General features: G+C 43.2%; 1 protein-coding gene across 2 annotated transcripts in view; it reads left to right on the forward strand.

Annotated features, from left to right (window-relative positions):
- LOC138511606 (E3 ubiquitin-protein ligase TRIM39-like) overlaps nt 1-25,083 on the forward strand; it is a 1,024,620-nt gene that overhangs the window by 143,231 nt on the left and 856,306 nt on the right. For both annotated transcript variants that reach the window (XM_069627393.1, XM_069627392.1), the window contains exon 2: nt 22,435-22,530. In XM_069627393.1, the coding sequence (XP_069483494.1) occupies nt 22,435-22,530 (96 nt within the window). The remainder of the gene's footprint in view (nt 1-22,434; nt 22,531-25,083) is intronic.

The raw sequence follows: 25,083 nt of genomic DNA on the forward strand, positions 1-25,083 counted from the left end.
CCGGCTTCGCCAGGGTCGCAGCGACCACTTCGATAGAGGCCTTTGCCGGCTGGATCAAAGACCTCACCACCTTAGGTGCGTCCTGGGCCTTTGCCTTGGGGGGAGGGTCAGCGCCTCGCTCCCCCTTCGAGATCAACTGGGGCCGCTCCAGCAGCTTACCCGGGTTCTCGGACTTCCTCTTCCCCAAACCAGAGCGCTGGCTCCTGGTTGATCGTGCCGGGGAAGTCGCGCCCTGCCAGGCAGCCGAAGAGCCCGACATTTCGGCGCACCCGGTGCCCGCGGACTCGCGGTGCTTGGCCTTCTGTTGGGACCCCAGTCGCCGGGGCGCCTGCACAGGACTTAGAAGCCCGCTCAGACTTTTTCTTCGCCTTCTCACCTGCTGTGCCCTTCTCCAGCCAGGCGGCGAGGCGGGAACGACGATCTTGTTTGGTCCGTTCCGAAAGGTTCTTGCAGAACGCAGTCCTTCTCCACGTGGTCTTGTCCTCATGAAGGCAGTAGAGACATTGCGAATGTTCGTCCTACTTGAAAACGTTTTGTAATCCGCATCCAGTGCAGCACCTGAGCAGCTTGGATCCGGGCATCGAGTTTCCCTTGTCCTGGGCCATGTCCTTTGAGGTAGGCCGCAGATCTTCCGGAATCCTCCAAGAAGCCTAAACTCGACGAAAACTTCACCCGTGAGGGGCGTAGAAAAATTCCGAAATGGGTCCCCGTTAGCGGAAGTAGAAACGGTGGAGCTTGAGGCTCGATTAAACAAGCAAAAACTCGAGAGCTAAAGCACGAGGACTTCCAACACTTGAGCGTGTGGTAAAAATCTGAGGATGGCTGCCAGAGGTGGGGGTTAGGGAGAGGGCAGTCATTGGCTGGGGGCAGTATGACCCAGAGATCAGTTATTGGTTACTACTAAGAAAGACAGATCAGAAACGAAACTGATACTGATTTTTTCTTTACTGAGGATTCCCAGCCTGACGACGGGGAATATTTATGAGCATGTGAATCCATGCTAGACCCCATGCTGGAGAACTATTAGTCCTTGCTCTTTGCCCAGATTCATAAACATCCATCTAAAAATAGCTTAGAGAAAAAAACAACATTATTATCTTCGTGCCATTTCTGCTAAGAACTTGCCAAGAAGATATCATGAGGCTACCTTTGAGGCAGTGGTTTAACATCTGTAAAGGTTAGCCTAGCTAACACCCCCAAATTTTACTCTGTGAGCACACTAGAACATACGTTTCTGGGATACCGCTGGGGCTAATAGTGTTACCGCCAAACCCCTGGCGCTATTAGCGCCGGATCACGGATTTGGCGGAACAGTAATTCCCCATTCCCCATTGGGCCCAATGGGGAATTTTCGGTGCAACCACCGTCGGCTGTATTACTGTGTGGTAATTGCGCTGAAAATCGGCAAATTCCCGGTGCATTTACTCCCAGCTTACAGCTGGGGGTAAATGCAGACAAACCCATGATTAGCGTTACCAACGCATTTAAGGGTTACCGCCGAACTCGTGATGAGGCTGTTCAGTCATGTAGAATGTTGTGAGCAATGCAGAGTCCTTTTGGTTCTAATTGCAACTAGGGTAAAATAATAGCGAAAAGAACATCTTATTGCATTACGAGAATGACCAAAATCTGATGGATATATTATCTGAACATGGTGATACCAGGTGAGCGTAACAGTACCATGCCACAAGACCCATGTGGGACTTGTTCCTCTAGAACCAAACCACAGTGCCCTTTGTTGTTCTCTCTCCCCATAGTCCTTCTTCTTTGTCCTTCATCTAGTCATTTGTCATAGTTCTTTACCATAGTCATTTTCCTTCATCATAATCCTTCACATTTGTCCCACTCCTTGTCTTTTGTCAAAATCCTTCATCATAGACTTTTTCCTTTGCCATAGTCGTTTGTCCCAGTCCTTCCCTTCTTTGTAATCGTTTGGCCTAGTCCTTATCCTTTATCCTAGTCTTAAATCCTAGGCCTACTCCTTCATCCATGTTAAGTTACAGCCCTTCCAAACTGCCTTCCTCCATCACCAAAGTCCTTCATCATAGTTTGTTTTGCATGCCTGTGTAATTTTAATCTTCACAGTGGTTTGGTTCTAGAGGAACAAGTCCCACATTAACCTTTGGGTCTTGTGGCATGGTACTGTTACGATCACCTGGTATCCACGGGGACGCCACCCAGCTGCGGGGACTCTGGTGCCCTTCTGAGCCGCTCCCTGGTATAATCAGCGGGGAAGTTCTGCCTGGAAAACAGGTGGGCAATGTTCAAGACTGGGCAACTGGGGTAAGAGCCTCCCAACACCCCGTATGCCCGCAGCCCCTCCCTGGACCTTTCCTCACCTTATGGGTTTTGGCGTGCTCTCCATCCTGCCTTCTTGTCAGGGGCATGTTGTCCTGTGTGGGCGAGTGCGATCTAGTTCCTTCACTGATGCTGCCCTTTAGAGTCTTCCAGATAGGTCTTATTACTGTTATACTGTAAGCCTTTCTTGGATTCAATAATGTCTTTTCTCTCTCCTTAGGTGCGCGGAAGCTCGCTATGGAACGTTGGCTGAATTTGGACTCACCGGCAGGTGATGGTGTTTCGAGAGCGCCTTGATGCGGTAAGTAGGCGCTATGCGCAGCGCTATGATGCCTTGCCTTTGCTAACCTGTTGTCTTTTGTTCCCGTAGGTTGTGGTGCTTAGCAGGAGCAAGAAGTCCAAAGGCGGTGCTGGTCGATGGGCGACTTGAGAGGTAAGCTGCCGGCACGATTGTAAATGTCTAATGTCTTGTTTTTCTCCTTTTGCAGATCCGACGGTCCGGGAGGCTTGCTGTTCCTTGGATGCTGTTTGCAGGAGCAGAGGGCAGCTAGCGGTGGAATCACAGGTAAGCTGCTGCTAATAACGATGTCCCTTTTGTTTTTCAGGTGCTGTTCTTCCGAGGTTCACAGATGCTGCTGAACACGATGAGCGTCATGTTGCAGGATTGCAAAGTAACGCGAAGCATGTTCTCCAAGCCGGGTGTGGTTTAAATAGCATCAAGAAAGTAGTCCAGGTAAAACAGTCCCTAGGCTACCACACCCAAAACATTATACCGCATAGCTTGGTTCCAAGGAGCGAAGCTATGTGGATGCCTCCATGTTGACTGGCATTGAAATAAAGTAGTTCCCAAGCACAAGTCTTCATTAAGTATGAGCCTGGCGCCAAAGGCGCCAGGACTGGCCCCAAGAGGGCCTAGGCAAAGGATGCCTAAGCTTGTTGGTGGCCCGAGCCGAGACCCCTCCTGGCCCATGGGCCTGCCGGGGGGGTTTCAGGAAGTGGGTTGTGACAGGTACACTGAAGTTTGGGCAGCAGCTCTACTGAAGTCCTTCTTCTTTTTCATAGTAGTTCATCCCATCCTTTGACTTTGTCCTGGTCCATCATCTTAGTCTATGGTCATAGTATTTTCCTTCATCATAGTGCTTGATCATTGCCATTCTTGTTTGCCATAGTACAATTAAATAGTCCATCTCCTTAACCACAGTGCTTCATTCTAGGCATTTTCCTTCATCGTATTTCGTCATCCTAGTCTAGGCATCTTTCTCATTGATCACTGTCATTTGTCCCAGTCCTTCTCATTCTTCATAATCCTTCTTACTTATCTATCTACTTCACTGTCCATTGTTCTAGTTCTTCTCCTTTACAGTAGTGATTCATTAATATTGTATCGCACGCTTAATACCAGAGACCAGTCTCTAAGTGTGGTACCAGGATTCAAGCCTCTGTCTGTCATGGCCACAGGCCCCAGAACACAAAAACCACACCATCTAGTGGTGGGGCAATGGATCACTTGACTCACTTATGTCCCTTTGGGACCAATAAGCACAGGGCCCTGGCAGGACTCAGTCCAGGCTCATATAGAGATGTGAGCAGCAACACTTTTATTCAGTGCAGGAGTGCTTTTATTTTACAAGAACTTTCCAGGAGCTGAAAGCCTTTATTCCAGAGAACATCCTCATGTGCTGACTCATCGGGTGTGGCTGCCTAGGCCTGGTCTTCATGTGCTGACTCATTGGGTGTGGCAGGGTGTGGGAGGCAGGCCAAACCTGGTGGGCGTGGCTTCAGAGGCTCAGCTATATAAGCTGCTCCGGCCTTAAGGCCAGTGCTTTATATTACTGTTCACTCACGTGCAACGTGACGCTCACCGCCGCTTGGACCAGTTTACTTACCTTTGAAACCCGGCGTTCTCCTGCATACTCACCTCTAGGAAACCGGTGCTTCATCGCTTCATCTGCAGACTCATCTCCTGACATCCAGTGATCTTGTTCCCGACGCCGCAGCACTGCACTCCGCATCCACGAACTCGGACCCTGTGAAGAAGAAGAAAGACAAGGTTAGAACATCCGTCCTAGGGCCGTGCCGCATTTGAACCCTGCACGGCCCCTAATTAACAATTTACCAGCTACTGTACCGATGCAGCTTCCTTCCTCATTCCCTCCGGCCTTGAGCTCTGCAGCTTCTGCCGGGCCGGCAACATCACCTGCAAGGGAAGAAAGCAAAAGAGCAAACATCAAAAGTGGAACGGACAGCAATACAAGAACTTTACAATAAAACAAAAACAGACGAGGAAAGACAAAGGCAAAGAGGAACACTTACCTGAAGTATAGTGGCTTAGTCGCAGCAGGACTGGACTACCACGTGCAAGGGACCAGTGAAGGAACTCATTTCAGATAATACAAGCGCCCCTGCCAGAAGCAGCAGGATGGAGTGCTCGCCAAAACTAATCAACAGGTGAGCTTTCCAGGGACAGCGCATCCGACGGGTACCACGGTTTGGGAAAAGGGGTCTGGAAGGGGATGAGGCGCACAAGCTGGCATACTCATGCACCCTATACAGGAACATTCCCGAGCAGCATCACCTATTACCACCAGTCACCACATAAGCGCAGAGGCCGAAGTCGGACCTGAGCGACCTCACCCCCGGGAGGGCTGCAACCGTGCCCCAACGCCTACGCAGAGACCAGGTGAGAGTAACAGAACGCAAAGCCTCTTCTAATCTCTGCCTGGGCGTTATGGAAACTTCTGAAATGGACCAGTTGGTCCGATTACTGGGAGAGTTACGGGTTGAAGTTCATGCCTCAAGACAGGAAAACAATGCCCTAAGGCGGGAGGGAAAGATGAACTAGCAAGGCAAATGCATCAGGCACCGGCAGGCCAGGTCCCACTGCCGGGGTATGCCCCTCCTGCCGCACCTCCACATCCCATGCCAATAAAGGTGGTTCTTCCAAGGGGGGTTCCACTGGCCCCACCACAACGCTTCACAGGTGATCCGAATAAGTGCGCCATCTTTATGAATCAATGTCGACTACATTTCTTGTGCAGACCGAGGGCATTCCCCAACGATCAAGCGAGAGTGGCATTTGTACTCTCATATTTGGGAGGTAGTGCAGCGGACTGGTCAATACCCTTGGTAAACCAGGATGATCCTTTGCTTCGAGACTTTGGAGGTTTCCAGCATGAAATGGAGAAACTATTTGCAAGGCATACTCAAGGGCAGGCTCTGGACAATGACCCGTTATCACTAGGGCAGGGTAATCAAGATTTACTAACATATATCACTTCCTTCAATCGTCTGATAGCACAAACTAACTGGCCAGAGGAGAAAAGAACTACAGTCTTTTACCGAGGCTTGCGAGGGGAACTTAAGGACATATTAGCCCAAGTAGTAAATCCCCCGGAAAGATGTGCTGAATACATCGACCTGACAGTGCAGCTCGATCACAGATTGCAAGATTGGAAGATGGATTGGGCCAAGGCCGAGGGGCTGTTGGTCTACGTGCGAACCCGTGAGAATCAAATCAAATCACACGATCAGTCCGAGCCAAATCAAATCGGAGGCATGCGGAGCCCACTCATCAAGGCAGAAATGGAGAAAAGGAGACAGCAGCAGCTTTGTTTGTACTGTGGTAAAACAGGTCACTATCTCAGAGAATGCCTGGTGAAACCTCCCAGGAAAACAGTTGGAGCAACTGACAAGGGTGAAGAAGAAGAACAGGACTCGGGAATCTCCAATGCCCGGCAAGTGTAGGGGTCCACTTGTTGAGCGGTGAAAAGGAACCTATACAGACCTCACATCTAGTCATCCCGGTAAACCACAAGCAACCGTCGAAAATACATGCCTTGGGGGTATACATGGAAAGTGGGGCTGTGAAAAATTACATGGACCAAGATCTGGCTACCCAGATAGGCCTTCCTCTCTGACAGAAGCAGGTTTCGGAAAACATCAAAGCAGTTAATGGATCTCAGCTATCATTCGACCCAGTGATGCATTACACTGAGAAGGTCACGTTTCTGTTTCAGGACGGTCACCAAGAGGACATCACCTTCGATCGCATCAGCGCTGCTCAGTTTCAGATGATATTGGGAATGTCCTGGCTGGAGACCCACAATCCCAGGATTGACTGGTGTAAACGAGTTCTGACCTTTCCCCAAGACTGTGCCGACACCTGTAATAGCAAGGGATTCTCATTAAAAGGTCTTACCAATCCAGGTTTATCGAAGAAAGAAACCATACTGGGCCTCACCAGTTAACTACCACCTGAATACCTGGATTACCAAGATGTCTTTCAAAAAGAGCAAGCAAACACCCTACCTCCGCACAGACCGTATGACTGCCAAATTGATCTGGTACCTGGAGCTCAGGTTCTCTGCTGCCAGATTTACGCCCTAATAGAACAGGAAAACCAGTACCTAAACACCTACCTCGATCAGTATCTGGAAAATGGCCTCATTCGTCCGTCCAAGTCCCTTGCTTCCTCGCCCCTCTTTTTTGTGCCTAAAAAGGAGGTAGTCCTGAGAACCTGCTTTGACTACAGAGCACTTAACCAGATCACGCTCAGATATATACAAAACTAGACTTACAAGGGGACTACCATCTAGTAAGAGTCAAAAAGGGAGACGAGTGGATGATGGCCTTTCGCACGAAATATGGCCTTTATGAATATCAGGTTGTGGCCTTTGAACTATATAATGCCCCGGTGGCGTTCAGATTTTTCATGAATGACGTGCTCTGCTAATTGTTGGACGTCTGTGCTCTTGTGTATATTGATGACATTATTATCTATTCGACCACCAAGGAGGACTACGTGAACCATGTCCGGGCAGTTTTGGAGAAACTGCAGCAATACCGGCTATATGCCAAATTGGAAAAATGCTTCTTTCATGTGACAGAGGTAGAATTCCTTGGCTTTATTCTCACACCATGGGGCGTACGCATGGACATGCGCATGGTAGATGCTATCCTTAACTGGCCCTCACCAACATCCATAAAGGGAGTACAGAGTGTACTCGGGTTCACCAACTTTTATCGCCGGTTCATTCCCGGGTTCCCCCAGATCGTCCACCTAATCACCTCTTTACTACGGAAAAATAAACAATTTAATTGGTCCGCAGAGGCAGAGAAAGCCTTCCAGGAACTAAAACAAGCATTTACCACAGCACCAATACTACGGCATCCTCGACCAGAACTACCATACGTGGTCGAAACTAATGCTTCCAACATAGCAATATGAGCAGTCTTGTCACAACGAGACCTCGAAACAGGTCAGTTGCATCCCGTGGCATTCTGGTCTCACAAGTTTTCAGCCCCTGAATTGAATTATGCAATCACTGATAAAGAACTGCTAGCAATTAAGGCAGCGTTCAAAGCCTGGAGACATTATCTTCTTGGAGCTAGAGATACAGCCACCGTCGTCACGGATCATCGCAATCTACAATATCTGAAGACCGCTAAAGCGCAATCATCATGCCAACTCCGCTGGGCTCTCTTCTTTGTGGAATACGACTTCATCATCACCTATAGACCCGGAGTACGCAATGGAAAAGCGGACGCCCTGTCTCGCATGAGTGAGGCAGAAGAGGCATTCACTACAACAGACCCCATGGCCATCATCCCTGAAGGACGAATCCAAGGCATGATTGCTGCAACCACCACTCTAGACAACTTAAAATCTGACCTGCAACACTTGATGAGTCCACCAGCGCAACAGGAATGGCTAGGGAAGGGAGACCAGTATACGATCATGGACAACCTACCATACTACCAAGGACGATTGTACATCCCGGATGAGAAATTACAGAATCAAATCATCGCAAACTATCACTATTCATTAGTAGTAGGGCATCCGGGAATAGCCAAAACCCAAGCTAAAATAAAGAAAAATTACTGGTGGCCAACTTGGCGAAAGGACATTGTCCAGTTCATCGCAACCTGTGGCACCTGTGCACAACACAAGTCACAAAAACAAAGTCCTGCAGGTATGCTACATCCTTTAGAAGTACCCGCAGCACCATGGCATACACTATCAATGGATTTTATTACAGACCTTCCCTCTGTAACGGATAAAATACCATCTTAATCGTTGTAGATATGTTTTCCAAAATGGCCCACTTTATTCCCCTGAAAGGTCTCCGAACGGCTTCTACTCTGGCTACCGTGTTTTTGGAACATATCGTCCGGCTAAACGGGTTCCCAGCAATATTGATATCAGACTCAGTTTGTCTCTGCATTCTGGAAAAGGTGTTGTAAAATTGCCAAAATCGACCTCTGTTTATCTGTAAGCCATCACCCCCAAACCGACGGCCCGACCGAATGGACTAACCAGACCCTCGTGCAATACATAAGGTGTATGCTGCAACAAACTGAGGATATCTGGAAGGACATCATTTGGTTAGCAGAATACGCATATAACAACTCCATTCACAGCACTACGGGACAAAGCCCATTCTACATAGCGTACGGTCGACATCCGTTTTTCGACCCACTCGAATCATTAGTAATGCCCGCTGTAACGACCTTACACAAAACCATCCCGCAGGTTTCTAATGAAGAAGCAGAGCATCTTGCCAGAACCAAAGAGAAATAGAAGCAGTTTGCGGATCGACAACAAAGGGAAGCTCCCAACTACCAAGTCGGAGACATTGTTTGGTTAGCATCCAAAAACATTCCCCTGAAAGGACCACGGGTGTTCCGTCCCAGATATCTGGGACCCTACACTATCATAGCTTTGATCAACCCTGCGGCAATGAAATTACCGCGCCACATGAGGATCCACCCAGTGTTTCATATTTCCCTCCTAAAACCATTGAGACCAGGTAAGCAGATCGATACTCCACCGGATCCCAAAATAGTTGAAGGAGAACCAGAATATTAAGTTAAAAGGATCCTAGACTCTAAGATGGTCCGGTTCAAGTTATATTACCTTGTAGACTGGAAAGGTTATGGACCCCAAGATCGGACCTGGGAACCCATTGAGCATGTCCATGCTCACATTAATCAGGCAGTTCCACTGCAATAACCCCACTAAACCAGGACCACAGGGGAAACCACCCATGAGAGGGGCCTTAAGGGGGAGTGCTGTCATGGCCACAGGCCCCAGAACACAAAAACCACACCATCTAGTGATGGGGGCAATGGGTCACTTGACTCACTTATGTCCCTTTGGGACCCATAAACACTTGGGCCCTGGCTGGACTCAGTCATGGCGCCTTTGGCGCCAGGCTCATATAGAGATGAGTATATTACATTGAGGAGTATTGCCATCTCAGTTCCTCTAGTCTTAGTCTGTTTTTTAGTTTTAGCAGTCTTTTCGAGTTACGGAACGATACACCGCCTGAGTCTCTTTAGCCGGAGTCCCTTCTTTAGTTTTAGTTACTTTGTCGAGGCATGGAACTGTGCGCCATATTCGGTCTAGTGATTTTGCTTGGCTGCAGCTATTGACATGCAATGCCGCCGTTTTCTATACTTAAGTTCCCGGAGGTTTGAAATAAAAGACAGACGCAGAGCTTTGCGTTTGTTTTCCGTTTCCTTCCTGGATGCAAATGCCTCTTAACTGATTTCTGAGCCCATAGCCATGATTGCACGAGATTTTTGCAGAAGGTAAGCCGTTATTACATACGATTAATGATGCTCCTCTTTCTCGTTAAAATATACACTTTAGCTAACATTTGCATACTTTTACATTCTGTATGCACGGATTTAGGTTGTAAAAAGGAAAAGAGCCGCAATAATGTTTTTGGAAAAGAATACATTTACCGTCCCGTTAAACTCCAGCGAACAGGAGGCGTACCTACCAAAAACCACCAAATAGGAGATTAAGTTAGGTGAGATATCCCTATTTTGGCTTCCTTATGACATTTATTAGACTTCAGATTATAGAGTCTGATTCAAAACTTGTCTCTAATTTTCACCATTTAGAGAATTCTTACCAATACGATCCTGAAATATAATCACTACACAATTGATTTGGAACTAGTAGCCTTCTCATTGAAGGTACAGTTTTCTGGCTTATTATTATTGATACCCAAGGTTGATATTTCACCTTTCTCACTTGGGTTTATGTTTTTTCCACATTAGCTTTCGCCTTGTGGAATGCCTCAATAGAGGAACATCAGATAATTTGGGACCTGAAGTCATACGGCGGACTAATTTGAGTTTGCAGGTATGACTTCCTATTTGACTGAATAACGACATTGTACAGTAGCAACCAAAAGGGGTATTACTGGTATAAAGGTAGGTTTCAAAAGAATAGGGAGGTTTTGTATTGAAAAAGTGTTCTTTTCTTTTACATACTTCCTTTCAACTTGACCACTGACCCCAAATTATGAAAGGGCCAGGAGGGACTATGAAAGAATGAATAGATATATGCCATTGCTTTCCCTGCACTTACGAAAGCACTTTGCAAACAGGGGACCCAAAAAGGGTCCTCATAGCTGGCTAAACAGTTGGGGTAAGAGTTATACTAAATTGATTTCTCCCCTGGTTTTGACTTAAATCATTGCTAGATGGATTTAATGAGAAAGGACAAAAGTCTTTAATGGTATGTTTATTTGTTTGTTTTTAGAATTGTTAATGTTCACCTATCCTGAAGAAGACACACATAATCTGTAGAGTCGAAACTATTTGTCAACTTGCAAGCCCTTTTTGTAAAGAATATCTATAAATTGGGGCACTGATAGTCGATATTTTGTCAGAATGAACAACTGTTATAAATACAACAGAAATGAATTGGAAGATCTTAAAATTTTGTTTTAGGATGCTTAATTGTATGAATGAGTGTATGAATGCATGATATTAGGATGTGTTTTGTGGACTTAAATATTAAAAATGTTCAGCTATTTCTATATTTTCTTATATATGAATCAGAATAAAATAATAATAATGATTTAACATTCATTATCTGTCCTATTCTCACTTGCCTATCTTGCTTTTCCTGGTACCATTTTTGTTCTATCATATAGAGATGTGAGCAGGAACACTTTATTTCAGTGCAGGAGTGCTTTTATTTTACAAGAACTTTCCAGGAGCTGAAAGGCTTTATTCCAGAGAACATCCTCATGTGCTGACTCATCGGGTGTGGCAGGGTGTGGGAGGCAGGCTGAACCTGGTGGGCGTGGCTTCAGAAGCTCAGCTATATAAGCTGCTCCGTCCTTAAGGCTGGTGCTTCGCGTTACTGTGCACTTGCGTGCAACATGATGCTCACCGCCGTTTGGACCAGTTTACTTACATTTGAAACCAGGCGTTCTCCTGCATACTCACCTCCAGGAAACCATTGCTTCATTGCTTCATCTGCAGACTCATCTCCTGACATCCAGTGGTCTTGATCCCGACGCCGCAGTACCACACTCCGCATCCATGAACTCGGACCCTGTGAAGAAGAAGAAAGACAAGGTTAGAACATTCGTTCTAGGGCCACGCTGCATTTGAACCCTGCGCGCCTCCTATTAGCAATTTACCAGCTACTGTACCGCTGCAGCTTTGTTTCTCATTCCCTCCATCTGCTGCCTCGAGCTCCGCAGCTTCCGCCGGGCCGGCAACATCACCTGCAAGGGAAGAAAGCAAAAGAGCAAACATCAAAAGTGGAACGGACAGCAATACAAGACAACGAACTTTACAATACAACAAAAACAGACGAGGAAAGACAAAGGCAAAGAGGAACACTTACCTGAAGTATAGTGGCTTAGTCGCAGCAGGACTGGACTACCACGTGCAAGGGACCAGTGAAGGAACTCGGTCCAGATCATACAAGCGCCCCTGCCAGAAGCAGCAGGACGGAGTGCTTGCCAAGACTAATCAACAGGTGAGCTTTCCAGGGACAGCGCATCCCACGGGTACCACAGTTTGGGAAAAGGGGTCTGGAAGGGGATCAGGCACACAAGCTGGCATACTCACGCCCCCTATTCTCCACGCAGGAGGTGTCCCGAGCAGCATCACCTATTACCACCAGTCACCACATAAGCGCAGAGGGTGAAGTCAGACCCGAGCAACCTCAACCCGGGAGGGCTGTAACCGTACCCCAACGCCTCCGCCGAGACCAGGTGAGCGTAACACTGTCGCTCTGCATTGTCTTGCTTCCAAGATAAATGTGTTGCCCCTGAGCGATCCCTCTGACCCTGATCATACTCCATCAACAGAGTCTTTCTCCAAAGTACTTCTCCTTCATCACAGTCCATCATAATCTATTGCCTTCATCATGATACTTCATCCTATTCCTTCCCCTCATTAACGCCTGTCTCCCTTTGTCTTTGTCCTTTTGCTCCATCAAACTCTTTAGTCATAGTCACTCTCATTCATAATAGTGTGTTGCCATAGTCCTTCTCAATCCTAGACATTCAGCCTAGTCCTTCTCCATCGTCATAGTCATTCATCCTAGTCATCTTCCTATAATATATTCCTTCACCCAAATCCTGGAGTGTGTACCTTGTGGCTCTGCAGACATTTTGGACTATGATCCCTCACCATTGACTATGTTACACAGGGCCGATGGGAGATGTAGTTCAAAACCTCTAGAGAACCAAAGATTGCAGACCCCTGTATTCCTACACATTCATGATAGAGCTTCATTATAGTTATTTTCCTTCATCTTATTCCTTCCCCTGAGTCCTTCTCCTTTATCATAATATTTTATCATTGTACTGCCCCGTTGTTAGATGCTTAATTCTGCTTTGTTATGGCCCTTATTCCAGTCTCTTCTCCTTTATTACAGACCACATCCTAGTCTTTCTCCTTCAACTTATTTTATCATAGCCATCTGTAATAGTTATTCTCCTCAGGTCCTTCATCATGGTCAGATTGTCTATCAGGCACTGTCACTCGGTCAGTCACAGACTCCCCCACTCGCCCCCTCTTTATCACTCCATCAGTCTTTTTTATTTTCCCCTATATGCCCCTCTTTATCTTTCTCTCTTTCTGTATCTCTCTGCCTCTCACTCTCCTTTTCTCTTATTTGCTTTCAAGGTTTTTCTCTTTCCCTTCCTCTCTCCAGGGAGTGTGTCCCAGTCAGGTTTGAAATGGCACAAGAATAGAGGCAGCATTGGAGAGTTTGCAAGGGGGTGGGTCACAAAAAGCCTAAAATGTGACGTAATCTAGGAACATGTCACTGTGATGCTGAAACAACCATCCTTTAAGCCTGCATATGAGCCTTCCAGCAAAATGACTACCTTTATAAACAGGCTGCTTTGCTTGCCTGTACCTTAAGCTCTGCCATTAAGCATTACACTTGCAGGCAACAACTGGATAGAGCAGCTTATTTGGTTGTCCTGGAGGCAAATTGTATGATACAAAAACCAGGAATGTACATCTGACTTTCATGCTATTGGATCTTCTTTATGATTAACATGCTTACATGAGTGTTTGGAAAAACTGTGCTGTATTTTGTTATTTTTTTATTGATTTAACTGACCTAGGTCAACTTTACAATATTTATAGAACTTTTACATCAACAATAAAACAAATCATAATTTTAAAATTCATGATTCAACATATATTACATATTTACAAAATAAAATCAATTCATTCTCAAATAATAAAAAGAAAACACAATATGCTCTATTACAATTTAACATAGTAGTAATTAATATTGAACATTCTAATAGCTTGCTGTTATCAACCTAAATTTCTTGTAGGTTCAAAGTTTGGAGGAAGCCAATAGCTCCAAGCCTCACTCGCGTCAGATGTCCACAATGAATCATTAACCACAGAAGCTCCCGCGTAACTACTCGATGTCCTTCTTTAACATGTTTCAAATATTTTACTCTTACATCAAATAAAGCAGGACACTCAACCAACAGATGTCTAAGCGTTTCTTTCTGTGAGATGTTCCTGCAAAATAGACAAACATTCTCTGTTTGAGATATTAACTTACGTTTTGCAATGACATCTTTTGTAGGCCATATATTAAATCGCAGTTGCATGAAATCCACTCTATGTTCAACAGAAGGGTATTTTACTATATATAGTTCAGGTGAGCTATACTTCTTTTCCTGGAATGGATTTTCACTAAAGTCGCGATAAGTCTTACATTTTGCAGTATTCCTTATCCAATCACCTTGGAAAAGTTTTGTTTTGGCTCTGACGGGATTTTGTATTAGAACACGCAAGGTTAAATCTACCTTTCCTAACGTATGCACCACTAACCGTCGCCATTTAGAAATGGTCTCATCTCTTGAAGAAAATATGTAATTGGCCAACACACCTATTATTGTGGTTTCTTGAAAAAGCCATAATGCACTTTCTAAACAGAGATTTTACCTGCCATAAATACCGTGTGTAAAGCGAAATCAGTCCCAGCTCATATCTTATCCACGCTACATGTATGCAGTTTGGTAAATGCGAAATGCGTCGCCAATAGTTCGCTTCTAATTGTGACCACATTCTATCCGATAATATGGGCTTGGTTTCAAAAGCATATAATAAAACAAGTGACGCTTTTTGCAAGTAATATGATATGGCCGGTATAGTTGTACATTTTTCATATTTTGTTTGGATAATTATGACTTGAGACGTAACACTAGTAAGTTTGTTCTTTGGATTTTCAACATATTTCACTACATCACTGGCATCAAAAATATCAATTCCCAAATATGTGTATTGATGGACACATTCCAATTGTACATTTTCAAGAAACCACTTATAACTTTTGTTCTTAATATTCCTGCTGACATTGCACTTCATTATTTTTGTCTTGTCCAGATTTATGGACAAGAGATTCTCCTGAACATAAACAGCCAGAACATCTACCAGTCTTTGGAGTCCTTGCAGTGTTTTTGAAATCAAGACTAAATCATCCGTGTAAAGCAAGGGAGTTACAGTCTTGTTTGCTCATTTCGGAGAGTCAGTAATGATGTTTAAAAAAAACTCTCTTGTATATCAGAAATAAAGAAATTAAAGAAAGCTGAGGCCAGGGTACATCCCTGCCTCAGCCCTCTATGTGTGGAAATTGGTGGTGTTAGTTTCCCATCCTCAGACAACCTTACTTGTATACTATTGTCAATATGTATATCACAAATCAAGGAGACTAAATATGGTGGGCACCCTTGTTGTATCAATTTCTTGATTAATAATTGCCTGGAAACTGAATCAAAAGTGGCCTGTAGACCGACAAATACCAGATACATCGACAGTTTTATGATTGCATGGTGTAATATAATAGCCGTTAATGTCAATAAGTTGATAGCTGTTCCTAAACCCGGGATAAATCATGTCTGTTGAGGATCACGATGGAAATATTCCAACATCCGTTTATTAAAATCTCTTAATATAAATCGTGAGAAGATTTTCCCCCGGCGTATCTAGAAGGGCGATCGGTCTGTAGTTGTTTGCACAAGACCGATCGCCCCTCTTAAAAATAGGAACAATAATGAATCGACACCAAGAACTCGGTATAGAGTTAGATTTTATAACTTGATCAACAATGGTATGTAGGATCTCAGCCCATAGATTGGGGTGTTGTTTAAAAATCAGATTGTTTAAGCCATCGGGGCCCGGAGCTCTTGAACCGCTCAATTTGCTAATATAAAACAAGACATCTTCTGCTAGAATGATGAGGCCCTCATAATTGGTTTGCTTTATGATCAAAATGCATTCATCCAATTTTGGGAGGGCATATAACTTAGTGAAATGGGCAATCCATTCAATTTCATTCACTTTGTTAACCTTAACTGATATTTGGCTGGAATGGTTAGCAGCATTGATTAGGGACCAAATTTGAGCAGTATTTTTAGAGAAGATTGCTTTAAGCAAAACCTCTCCATCAGATTGATGTAAGTGCATGCAGTGAGATCTCATCCAATTCTTGTACCTACATTTTAAAGTCCGAATTTGTTTTGTTTTGTCACCATAATCTGATATTAACACAGCTCTTTTGTCACTACGCAGCATTGCCTTTCTTTTTTGCACTTCGGCATCTTACTCATGCCTTGCTTTACAATAGGCATGCAACCTTGTGATTGAATGTACTTGGTACAGATGTAGGAAGGTTGTATATGTTTCCTTCTTCTTATCTGCAACACTGGCCCCCTGCTTGATACTGCTATTTAAAGATGTTAGTGTGAACTCATTCCAGCAAAATCTCATTCTGGCGTTGTTACCAATCATAGACGCCTGCATTGTATCTGGTTCGGATTCTACAAATTGAATGTCTGGCGTCCATCGAAATACCAGTATTTCGTGATCACTGTGAGGTTGTGTAATTACCTTGAAATCTACTGCGTTATTAAATGTATTAGCATCAACATACATGTAATCAATAAAGGAAGAACTCTGCCCTCTCTGCCAAGTGTTTTGAGGCGGGATATCTCCCACCAATGACCCGTTACACATGATAAGATTCCTTTCATTCATGAATGTCAACCATTTTCTACTCAACACATTTTTGGGATGAGTTTTAGATGTTAATAACTGCATATTTAAATCCCCCGTTAGTATCATGTTGGTAATTTCCGGGGTCACTATTACCCGGCTTAATAGAAGTTCTAGGTCAGTAAAGAATTTTTTGTCGATAATACCTGCTGGATTTCGGTATATATTAATTATTGCAAAGACTCCTCCTGGGTATTTAACTTTCACTAGTTGTAAATACAGATTAGGTGTTTCCCAGTGGAGAAATTTGCAATCCCTTGTTATTTTCAATTGCTGCCAATAGACCTGATGAGAGTCTGCCTTTAAGAGCAGCTTTTGTGGGATGTAAGATCATAGTGTGGCTCTCCCATATTGGTTTTTCAGTTAGTCAGGCCTCTTTCATCATAATTATGTCAAAGGCTCTGAGAAATTCAGCACTTGTCCCCAACAGATGTGAATAGTCGCATGTGTTCCAACTGGCCAGAGACAGCTCATACGGTTGGAATAGCTGGGATGGTTATGATTGATATTTTGCAACCTTCTGTGAGACTCATGAGTATTAGATTGACTGAAGTGTCTCGGACTTACATTGTCTAAGATGGTACGTGTTTTGAATTGAAATAGATCAGAGTTTTTGACATTTTTCTGATCTCTTTCAGTTGTGATTGTGTTGGGATCTTGTGCCAACACAAACCCCAATGCAAATAGATCCATATGTGATTGCCACAATAAGTTTCTTACTATATTAGATTGTACCCATATACGTACAATTGATAGGTTCTCTGGATTAAGGAACTCTACTTGATCAATATCGGATGAACCAATGTCTTGTAATGTTGCAATTTCTTCTAATATCGCCAAGACACTCGTTCGATTCAAGTCATATGTGCTAAAGGGGGCTGACCCTTTTAGGATGAAACAATGGTATTTATTCCACCTATCTATTTCCTTAGGGGAATAAAACGATGGAGTATGGTTCTTTAATGGATCTTCAATTAATTTCGATCCTTCAGACTGTTGGTCGGGCCTTTTTGTGAACTGGTGTGTCAAATCAAATTTTACTTGCTTTGCATAAATTTGTGAATTAGTTGATAATTTAGGACCAATGTCTCCCAAATTCATTTGATTCATCTTTATGTAATCTTCTAGCGCTTTAGCTACTAGACCCTGAATATCAGGTGTTTGACTCTCCTTTAACGTATGGGTCGATGCAAATGGAAGTGTATTATTTATAGAAGGTGCATTGAGCTGTGGACCATTACACACACCAGAACTTGTTAACAGGGATGGATGGCCATCTTCTGCTGTGGGTTTTCTACAATTAGAATTGACAAGAATTGAATGGCTGGCAGGTTGCAAACTCATATCAGAATTTCTTCGTGCACAGCTAGATGTAGCTGCTTTGATGTTAGTTACTTCTTTATTATAAGACATTTGTTCCTCAAGTGGATTACGATTATACTCACTCTCAATCCTTGTCCTTGTAGGGGACTTGGAAGGCTCTGATTTCTCATCAAGATTTTTTAAGGATGACTATGATTCGAGTTTGGATTCAACTGAAACTGGTTGTATGTTAGAAGAAACATCTGTCATCGATGGACCAGAATCAAGCAATGTCAAGTTCTGTTGCATTGTTATAGGCAATAAAGTAATTTGTTGCAATTTCAGATATTTCTCGATTGAGTTATCTATCTGTGCTCTGACATCCAACAAAATTGCCTCTGTCATTGTTTGTTCTGCATTGTTTGACATTGCAGAATCTTTTGTAAGATCTATCGTATGAATAGTGATTGCCAAAGTCTTGCAAAGAGAATTACATTGAGGAGTTATATTGTTTACTTGCGAGTCAACTATTGCTGACACCAAATCATTTAATGGTGAGTAGTCACTCGCGTCCATTATTTGACAGTCAGCATTGGTGTTACAATTGGTTTCACTACTTCTGTTCTTGGAAAACAACCCTCGGGTCCATTTTGGAGCAAAGTTCTTTAGAACTATCCGCTTGACAAATTGCTTGATACTGGCTCTAGAACGTGGCAGAAAGCTTCTTTGATTATTTGATTTTTTCACTGTCGTACCCACCTCTCTACTTCTTTTTTTATTTTTAAATAAATTGTATGTAGATGGGATAATAATAGATACAATTTCTTCAAGTTCCGGTTGATTGACCACTTGAACATTGTTCGGTTAATTTCCTATCACTGAAGCAGAAAATAGCGGATCTTGTATTTTATTCTCTTCGACAAGAGCAATGACAGCAGTAAAAGCTAGGACTGCACTCTCACTATCAGATGAAACAAACACACATGCTTATCAAATGAGTCAGTCAACGAATGTCTCCCAATTGTTATCAAAGTCAAGTTGTGCTGTTTTTTTTTTACCTGAGCACTTATTGTATTTTGGGAGATCATTCATCCATGATACAGTTAAATCTATTTGCTTAGTTTGGTGCATAATGTTATCATTCAGCATATCAAATAATTTTGTCAGTGTCTCAATTGTCATTTACATGGCTTTTAAAGTAATATTCAGTAACATGGTTTGGGATTTTACCGGTGTTGGAAACAAAGATTGTGAGTCAAATAATTTCATTGGTATTTTCAAAAAGATCTGCTGACTGATAAAAACTATTGTCCTCAGAATCTATCACTGAAGAGGATGCTATTATTGAAATGTTTTCAACAGACTGATCTGATGTAGTCACTATTGAGCACGGAGAAGTGTTGGCTCCTTTCGTTCTCTCTGTACTATTAAGATTAGATTGACAAACAAGAGAACCAGATTTCACTAATTGTTTCCCTGTTGTGACAACTTGAGTGACCAAATCAACTACATTCCCATTAGCAATCATTACTGCCGGACGAACCTCATCAAGCAAATTCATTTGGGTGGCGGAAATTGATGTGTTTACTGGAGCACAGTTGTCGGATTCCATTACGGATTCTAAAAAAGGTGTTACTGAAGTTATTGTTTTAGCGCCATCTGTCACCAATGAAGGACTACTCAAACTGGGACATGGTAAACACAAATCCCTAATGTCTCCAGCCCACACCTTTTTGTCACTTGCTAAACTCCCTTGGCCCAGCAACTTGCGTTTTATTGCGTTCGCTGGGGGTGGTTTCAAGGGGTTTGATTTAAAAACTCAAGAAGTCCTTGTTGTTACCATATTCTTTGGCATTCCTGTTGTTAAAGAATATGTAATCAGCGACATGGGTTTAAGCAAGTATAAATCAACACTTATATCACTTAATTTAGAACACCAGATAAATACACAGTGTAAGTCTTTCAATTGCACAATTGTTCAACGTCTCTTTAGCCGGAAACAGTGATCAGTATTGAATCAAAGTCAATTAGCTCCACTTAATCCTCTCGCTGTTCAAAGTGTGAATCACTCCACAGTCACAGCAGGAACTTATGTGCAATCTCAAGCAGTTCGTCGTCCAATCCTTCCTTGTAGTATTCAACAATTAATGACTACACAATTTCTGAACAGTGCTTGCAGTTAATGTCAAGTGGTCTAGAGTTCTTTAGGCTCCAACGCTGCTCAAAGAGCTAAACTCTGCAGCGGTAACAGTAACCTCTAGTACAATTATGGTCGGTCAGATTCTTCAATCACATGAAAGGCTAGATAGCTAACGGGCTTGGCGTAAAAGTCACCCCGTTCGAGTTCGAGCTTCAGACCTTTTATTGGTCCTCCAGTCTGGTGCTCAAAGAGCTAAAGCGCTCTGTCGCAACTAGTGTATTTTTCATATATCAGCACAAGATTTTCTAAGCAGTGCAGTTGGTGTTACAGGAAGGTAGCCGAGTAACGAACGGGCTTGGCATGAAACTCTGTCCCGTTCGAGTTCAAGCTTCAGACCTGTTTTGGTCCTTCATTGCTCAAAGAGCAAAATTGCAATGCAGTCGCAACCGATATATTTTTTTGTGGATCAGCATGAGAGTTGCAGAAAAGGCTGCTGATGTTGCTGGTATTCAAAATGTTGCGTGCCACTTCCTTTCCGGACACACAACAGACATCAAACAGAAGTTTTTAATCAATTTTAGGACTTGACCCCTGTCACTTACGCTTATAAAGCAAAGCCAGCACCCACAGGCGATACTGGTATCAATGGGTTTGGGAGCTTGACTTAGGCAAGGTGGGCTAATGTTCCATAAGAGTTCATAGTGTCCACAGGTGCCAGCTTACCTGTTGTTCACACCAGGCCACAGGTTTGTGAACTAGTTTTAACATTTGTTTTCAAATTTACCCACTAAACTCCAAGCCATTTCGGTTCCATGTGTTAAAATCGCGGCAAAAATGGCCGTGAACCCAAAATATTGTGGCAAAAAGGCTGTGGTTTTGCAACCGCAATCCATGAAAAGGATGCGGGGGACACCCCCGCAACCTCGGACCCATTATACCATTTAAGGGGAGTGGGGGAGACCCCCACTCCTCTTAAATGGTATAATGGGATACACCTTTAGTGGGTGAAACCACAGCATATTTGCAGCGATTTTTTTATACAGGCGACATTTTTGTCGCGATTTTATCACTGCATACCACCATTTCCTGAGGTCAAATCTTTTATATTTTCTTTCTTTTTAAAAAATGTATTGGAGTCCTAAAGAGCTTTCATCCAAAACAATGTACAGGGTCACCAAATATTGTACTACATTGGCAGCATTATAAAGGTAAGAAGAAAATGGCAGGCAAACAGGTGTTCTTTAAGGGGAATGCAAACTTAGCTCATAGTATTGTCTGGGTGATAAGTCAGAGGCATGACATTCCCATTATAAGAAGCTAAGAGCAACATCGAATAAAGCAAATGGAGGACAAGCTGCCAATCAGAAATCAATAGCAGTGCAAAGGTAAAAGGAGCAAACAATGGGCATCATTACAAGTTAGCCGGTCCGGGTATAACGGTGCTGGTAAAACCGTACCGGTACTGTTTTCCGGACCGGCTAACTATGTGTTCTGTGGCCATGTGGTGGTACACCCGCCAGGTCTGACCTGGCGGGCGTAATGCCACACGGCCACAGATGGATGCGGAAACACCTGCACCATTACAACATGGTGCCGGTGTTTTCACTTCCCCATTCCCGTGGAGTCCTAATGGGGATTTACAGAATGCCGGCTTCGGATTTACCAGATCATTGGGGCTGTAATGCCCTGGTATTCCGGCAAGTCCGAAGCCTGTAAATCCCTATGGGTCCGGCGGCAGCCTGCCGGTTTTGCCGGCAAGGCTACCGCTGGACTTGTAATGAGGCCCAGGCTGTAAAAAAACGATAACACAGGAGGGAAAATGTGAGTAGTAAGTGACAACTTTTACATGGAGAGGAAACATTGGAGAAATCGTAGGCACAATGTTTGCAATAATTATGCAGTATTTACCATATGTGTTTTTCCCATGGAATACTGCATGTGGTTAAAACACTATCATCTCTAACAAGGTAGTAAAAATAGGTGGCATTTGAAAAACCTCTTCGTTTTACCATTGCCGTCTAACCCATGCTGATACTCTAGCTTGGAATATCAATTCTCACACTCTCTTTGAACCACATGACATGCGGGACATTCCTTGTATAGTTTAGTAAAATAGTGCTAAATAATTGCTTATTTTTGATTCATGCTTTCTCGATTAGAAGCACATGTTTTAATGTTGTTGTGACATGTTTCTGCCAAGAAAGTCCTAATTCAAGGGTTCTGCATACAAGGGATGCAACTGAGAAATGTTTTGGGTATTCGTTTGAAAAAATGATCTACGAAAATAATGTATTTACATTTTCATATATTAATTATGAACATCACTGTCTGCTCATTTACAGCAAATATTTCAGACCTTCCTTGAACCATTACGAATGAAATGTAAAGATCTGATCAAGCTCAAATGGCGCGATGAACAGAGAATCACAAATCTGAAGGTGAGTCATGGCTGCTCTTGGTAGTAAGGCAGGGATTTGCAACCTGCAGCTCACCACATGTTTTGGACAACAACTCCCACGATCCCTCACCATTTACTAGGCTTGCTAAGGTTGATGGCAGTTGTAGTCCAAAGAGAGCCGAAGCTAGCACGCCCCTGAACTAAGGCATTGAAAAAGTGGCCATCATATCTGGGGCTTAAATGACATTAGTCTTTGTCTCCCCACTAAGGGAATGTGGAGGTATTGAGCCTTTCTCCAGTGCTCATGAAATGTATGCCTACACAAAATGCTGACCTAGAGGTGCTCAATCCTTTCCATTGAGGGGATGTTCTTACTGATAGTTGCAAAATTCATTTTGATGTTATGACAGTTTGTTTCTTTTTAAAATACACTATTGTACACCAATGTTTTTGTCACTTAATATGCCCTTTGAATATATGTTCAATGAAACACATTTTATAATTGGACAAATATGTTTAATACATTGATTCATGTTCAACAATAAATCAAACATACAAATTACACCACGATTTATGAAGCGTGCAATAATTTTAATTGCTACTTTATGCTCTTCTCTACACTAATCACAGGCAATAAAGCCAATATCCCTTATGACCTTTATCTATTTACTTCTTAAACACTTCACCAGAGCATTGCAGTTTTGCACATTATTTTGTATCAACAAATTCATATTCCTACGAGAGCAATCATTGGGCCTCATTATGACTCCGGAAGTAGCCGTGCCGGTAAAACCGGCACGGCTGCCACTGAAGTCATTTTTTTTCCGACACCCGGGAATGGGCAATTACGGGGGCATTACAGCCCCGGCGTACCCGGTAATTGCCCATTCCCGGGCGCCGGCAAATATTACTCCCCATTCCCATTTGAGTCCCATCGGACTCAATGGGGAGGTCGGATGCACCGGCACCATTCGTGAATGGTGCCGGTGCATCCGCCATGGTCTGCTCGCGGGTGCCAGTCCGCACGCCAGGTCAGACCTGGCGGGTGAAAAGGCAACCGCGCGCAGACCTCGTAGTTTGCCAGTTCGGTAACAACGGTACCGGCAAGCTTACCTGTATCATTGTTACTGGACCGGCAAACCTATAATGCGGCCCATTGACTGTGCAAATGTCATGGACAGTTGCTCGTGCACCAGTGTAAATAGTCAATAATCTGGCCAGTTGTTTGTTAAATAATTGGACATCCAAACCACTTAAACACTTTCCCCATAACATTATTCATCACTGTATACATGCATTCACATTCACTTATCAGTAATTCACAGTTCTTAAAATGTTTACGAGCCTCCTTTTTACAGAGTGTACTTAAGCATCTTTCAACTGTATAATCTACTTAAAATGTGTATAAAAATGTTCAAACGCATTGGTATTTACAGAGAAATACAAATAGTATAGAAAAAGGTTTTTGGCTAAAACATGGCGGGTAAGATCCAAAGAAAGTGTGATTGTTCAATTATATGTCTTTTTAGCATGTTTTCTATATTGCCTTTTAAAACTGTTTTAATAGATCCTAACGATTGTCTTTTATTGTAATTATTTTTAATACGTGTTATTAGTGTTGCATCTGATTTCCATTTTTATGCTTATGTTTGCGTTCATGTGATTTATGTTTTTTGGCCTGTATAATATAGTACCTGCACTTTTTTGTGATTAATCCCGAAAGTATTATTGCTTGATTGACAACATCTGTACACATTTTGTCCAACATACTCAGTGCCAATCTTTCTTTCGGATCCCTAGGCAGTCCCCTTCTTTCTTCAATGCCACTTTTAAAGAGGCCAGAAGAAAAGAAATATACATTTCTAGTACTAATCCTATGTTGTTAATACGTATTGTATCAATCTTATATACTTCACTTGAAAGTAATGAATGAATACTCTATGGTAATGTTAATTCTTCAGGGGCCATCCCCTTCACAATAACGCTAATCTAATGCCACATAATAGCCTTTGGTTTCAGATGGCTTCTGTCATACAATATCAAAATGAATTGTATTTGCATGTCATTCCGTAAAAAAAAAGAAATGACGTATATGTTCCCAATATCTAGAATAGTGGCCATTGTCATGCTGTGGAAGGGTCATCATGGAGTTTTTCAAGACTCAAGTTTCCCTTAGTTTTAAAGGCAGGAAAATCATGGGTGGAGGTGGAACACTACCATCACCATTCATGGGGAACACCGTGGCATTTGATGAAAGAATGAGTCGCCTTCCTGCTTCTGAGGACAAGAAAATAGGTCGCTCGGAGGAATAAAATATGCCTGGTGCAGTCCTAGTTAATTTCATCTTGTGGGGAAGAAGCAGAAGAGAGCTACATTTGTGCATGTGACAGGGGAGGGTCCCTAGCTTCTCAAAGCTCAAAAGTATGAATTATGTCATCTGCTGTTGCTCAGGGAAACAAAAAAGGAATTTGAGCAATTTCGAAATTGCAAGTCACCTTTGAACCACTTCATACAACAGATCACCACCATTGAACTATGCCTCAAATGTTAAACAATCTCATGAAGGCAACTGCAAGTTTAAGCCATCATCACT

The sequence above is a fragment of the Ambystoma mexicanum genome, chromosome 6p (assembly GCF_040938575.1).
Source record: "Ambystoma mexicanum isolate Mex_15411 chromosome 6p, UKY_AmexF1_1, whole genome shotgun sequence".
Taxonomy (NCBI): Eukaryota; Metazoa; Chordata; class Amphibia; order Caudata; family Ambystomatidae; genus Ambystoma; species Ambystoma mexicanum.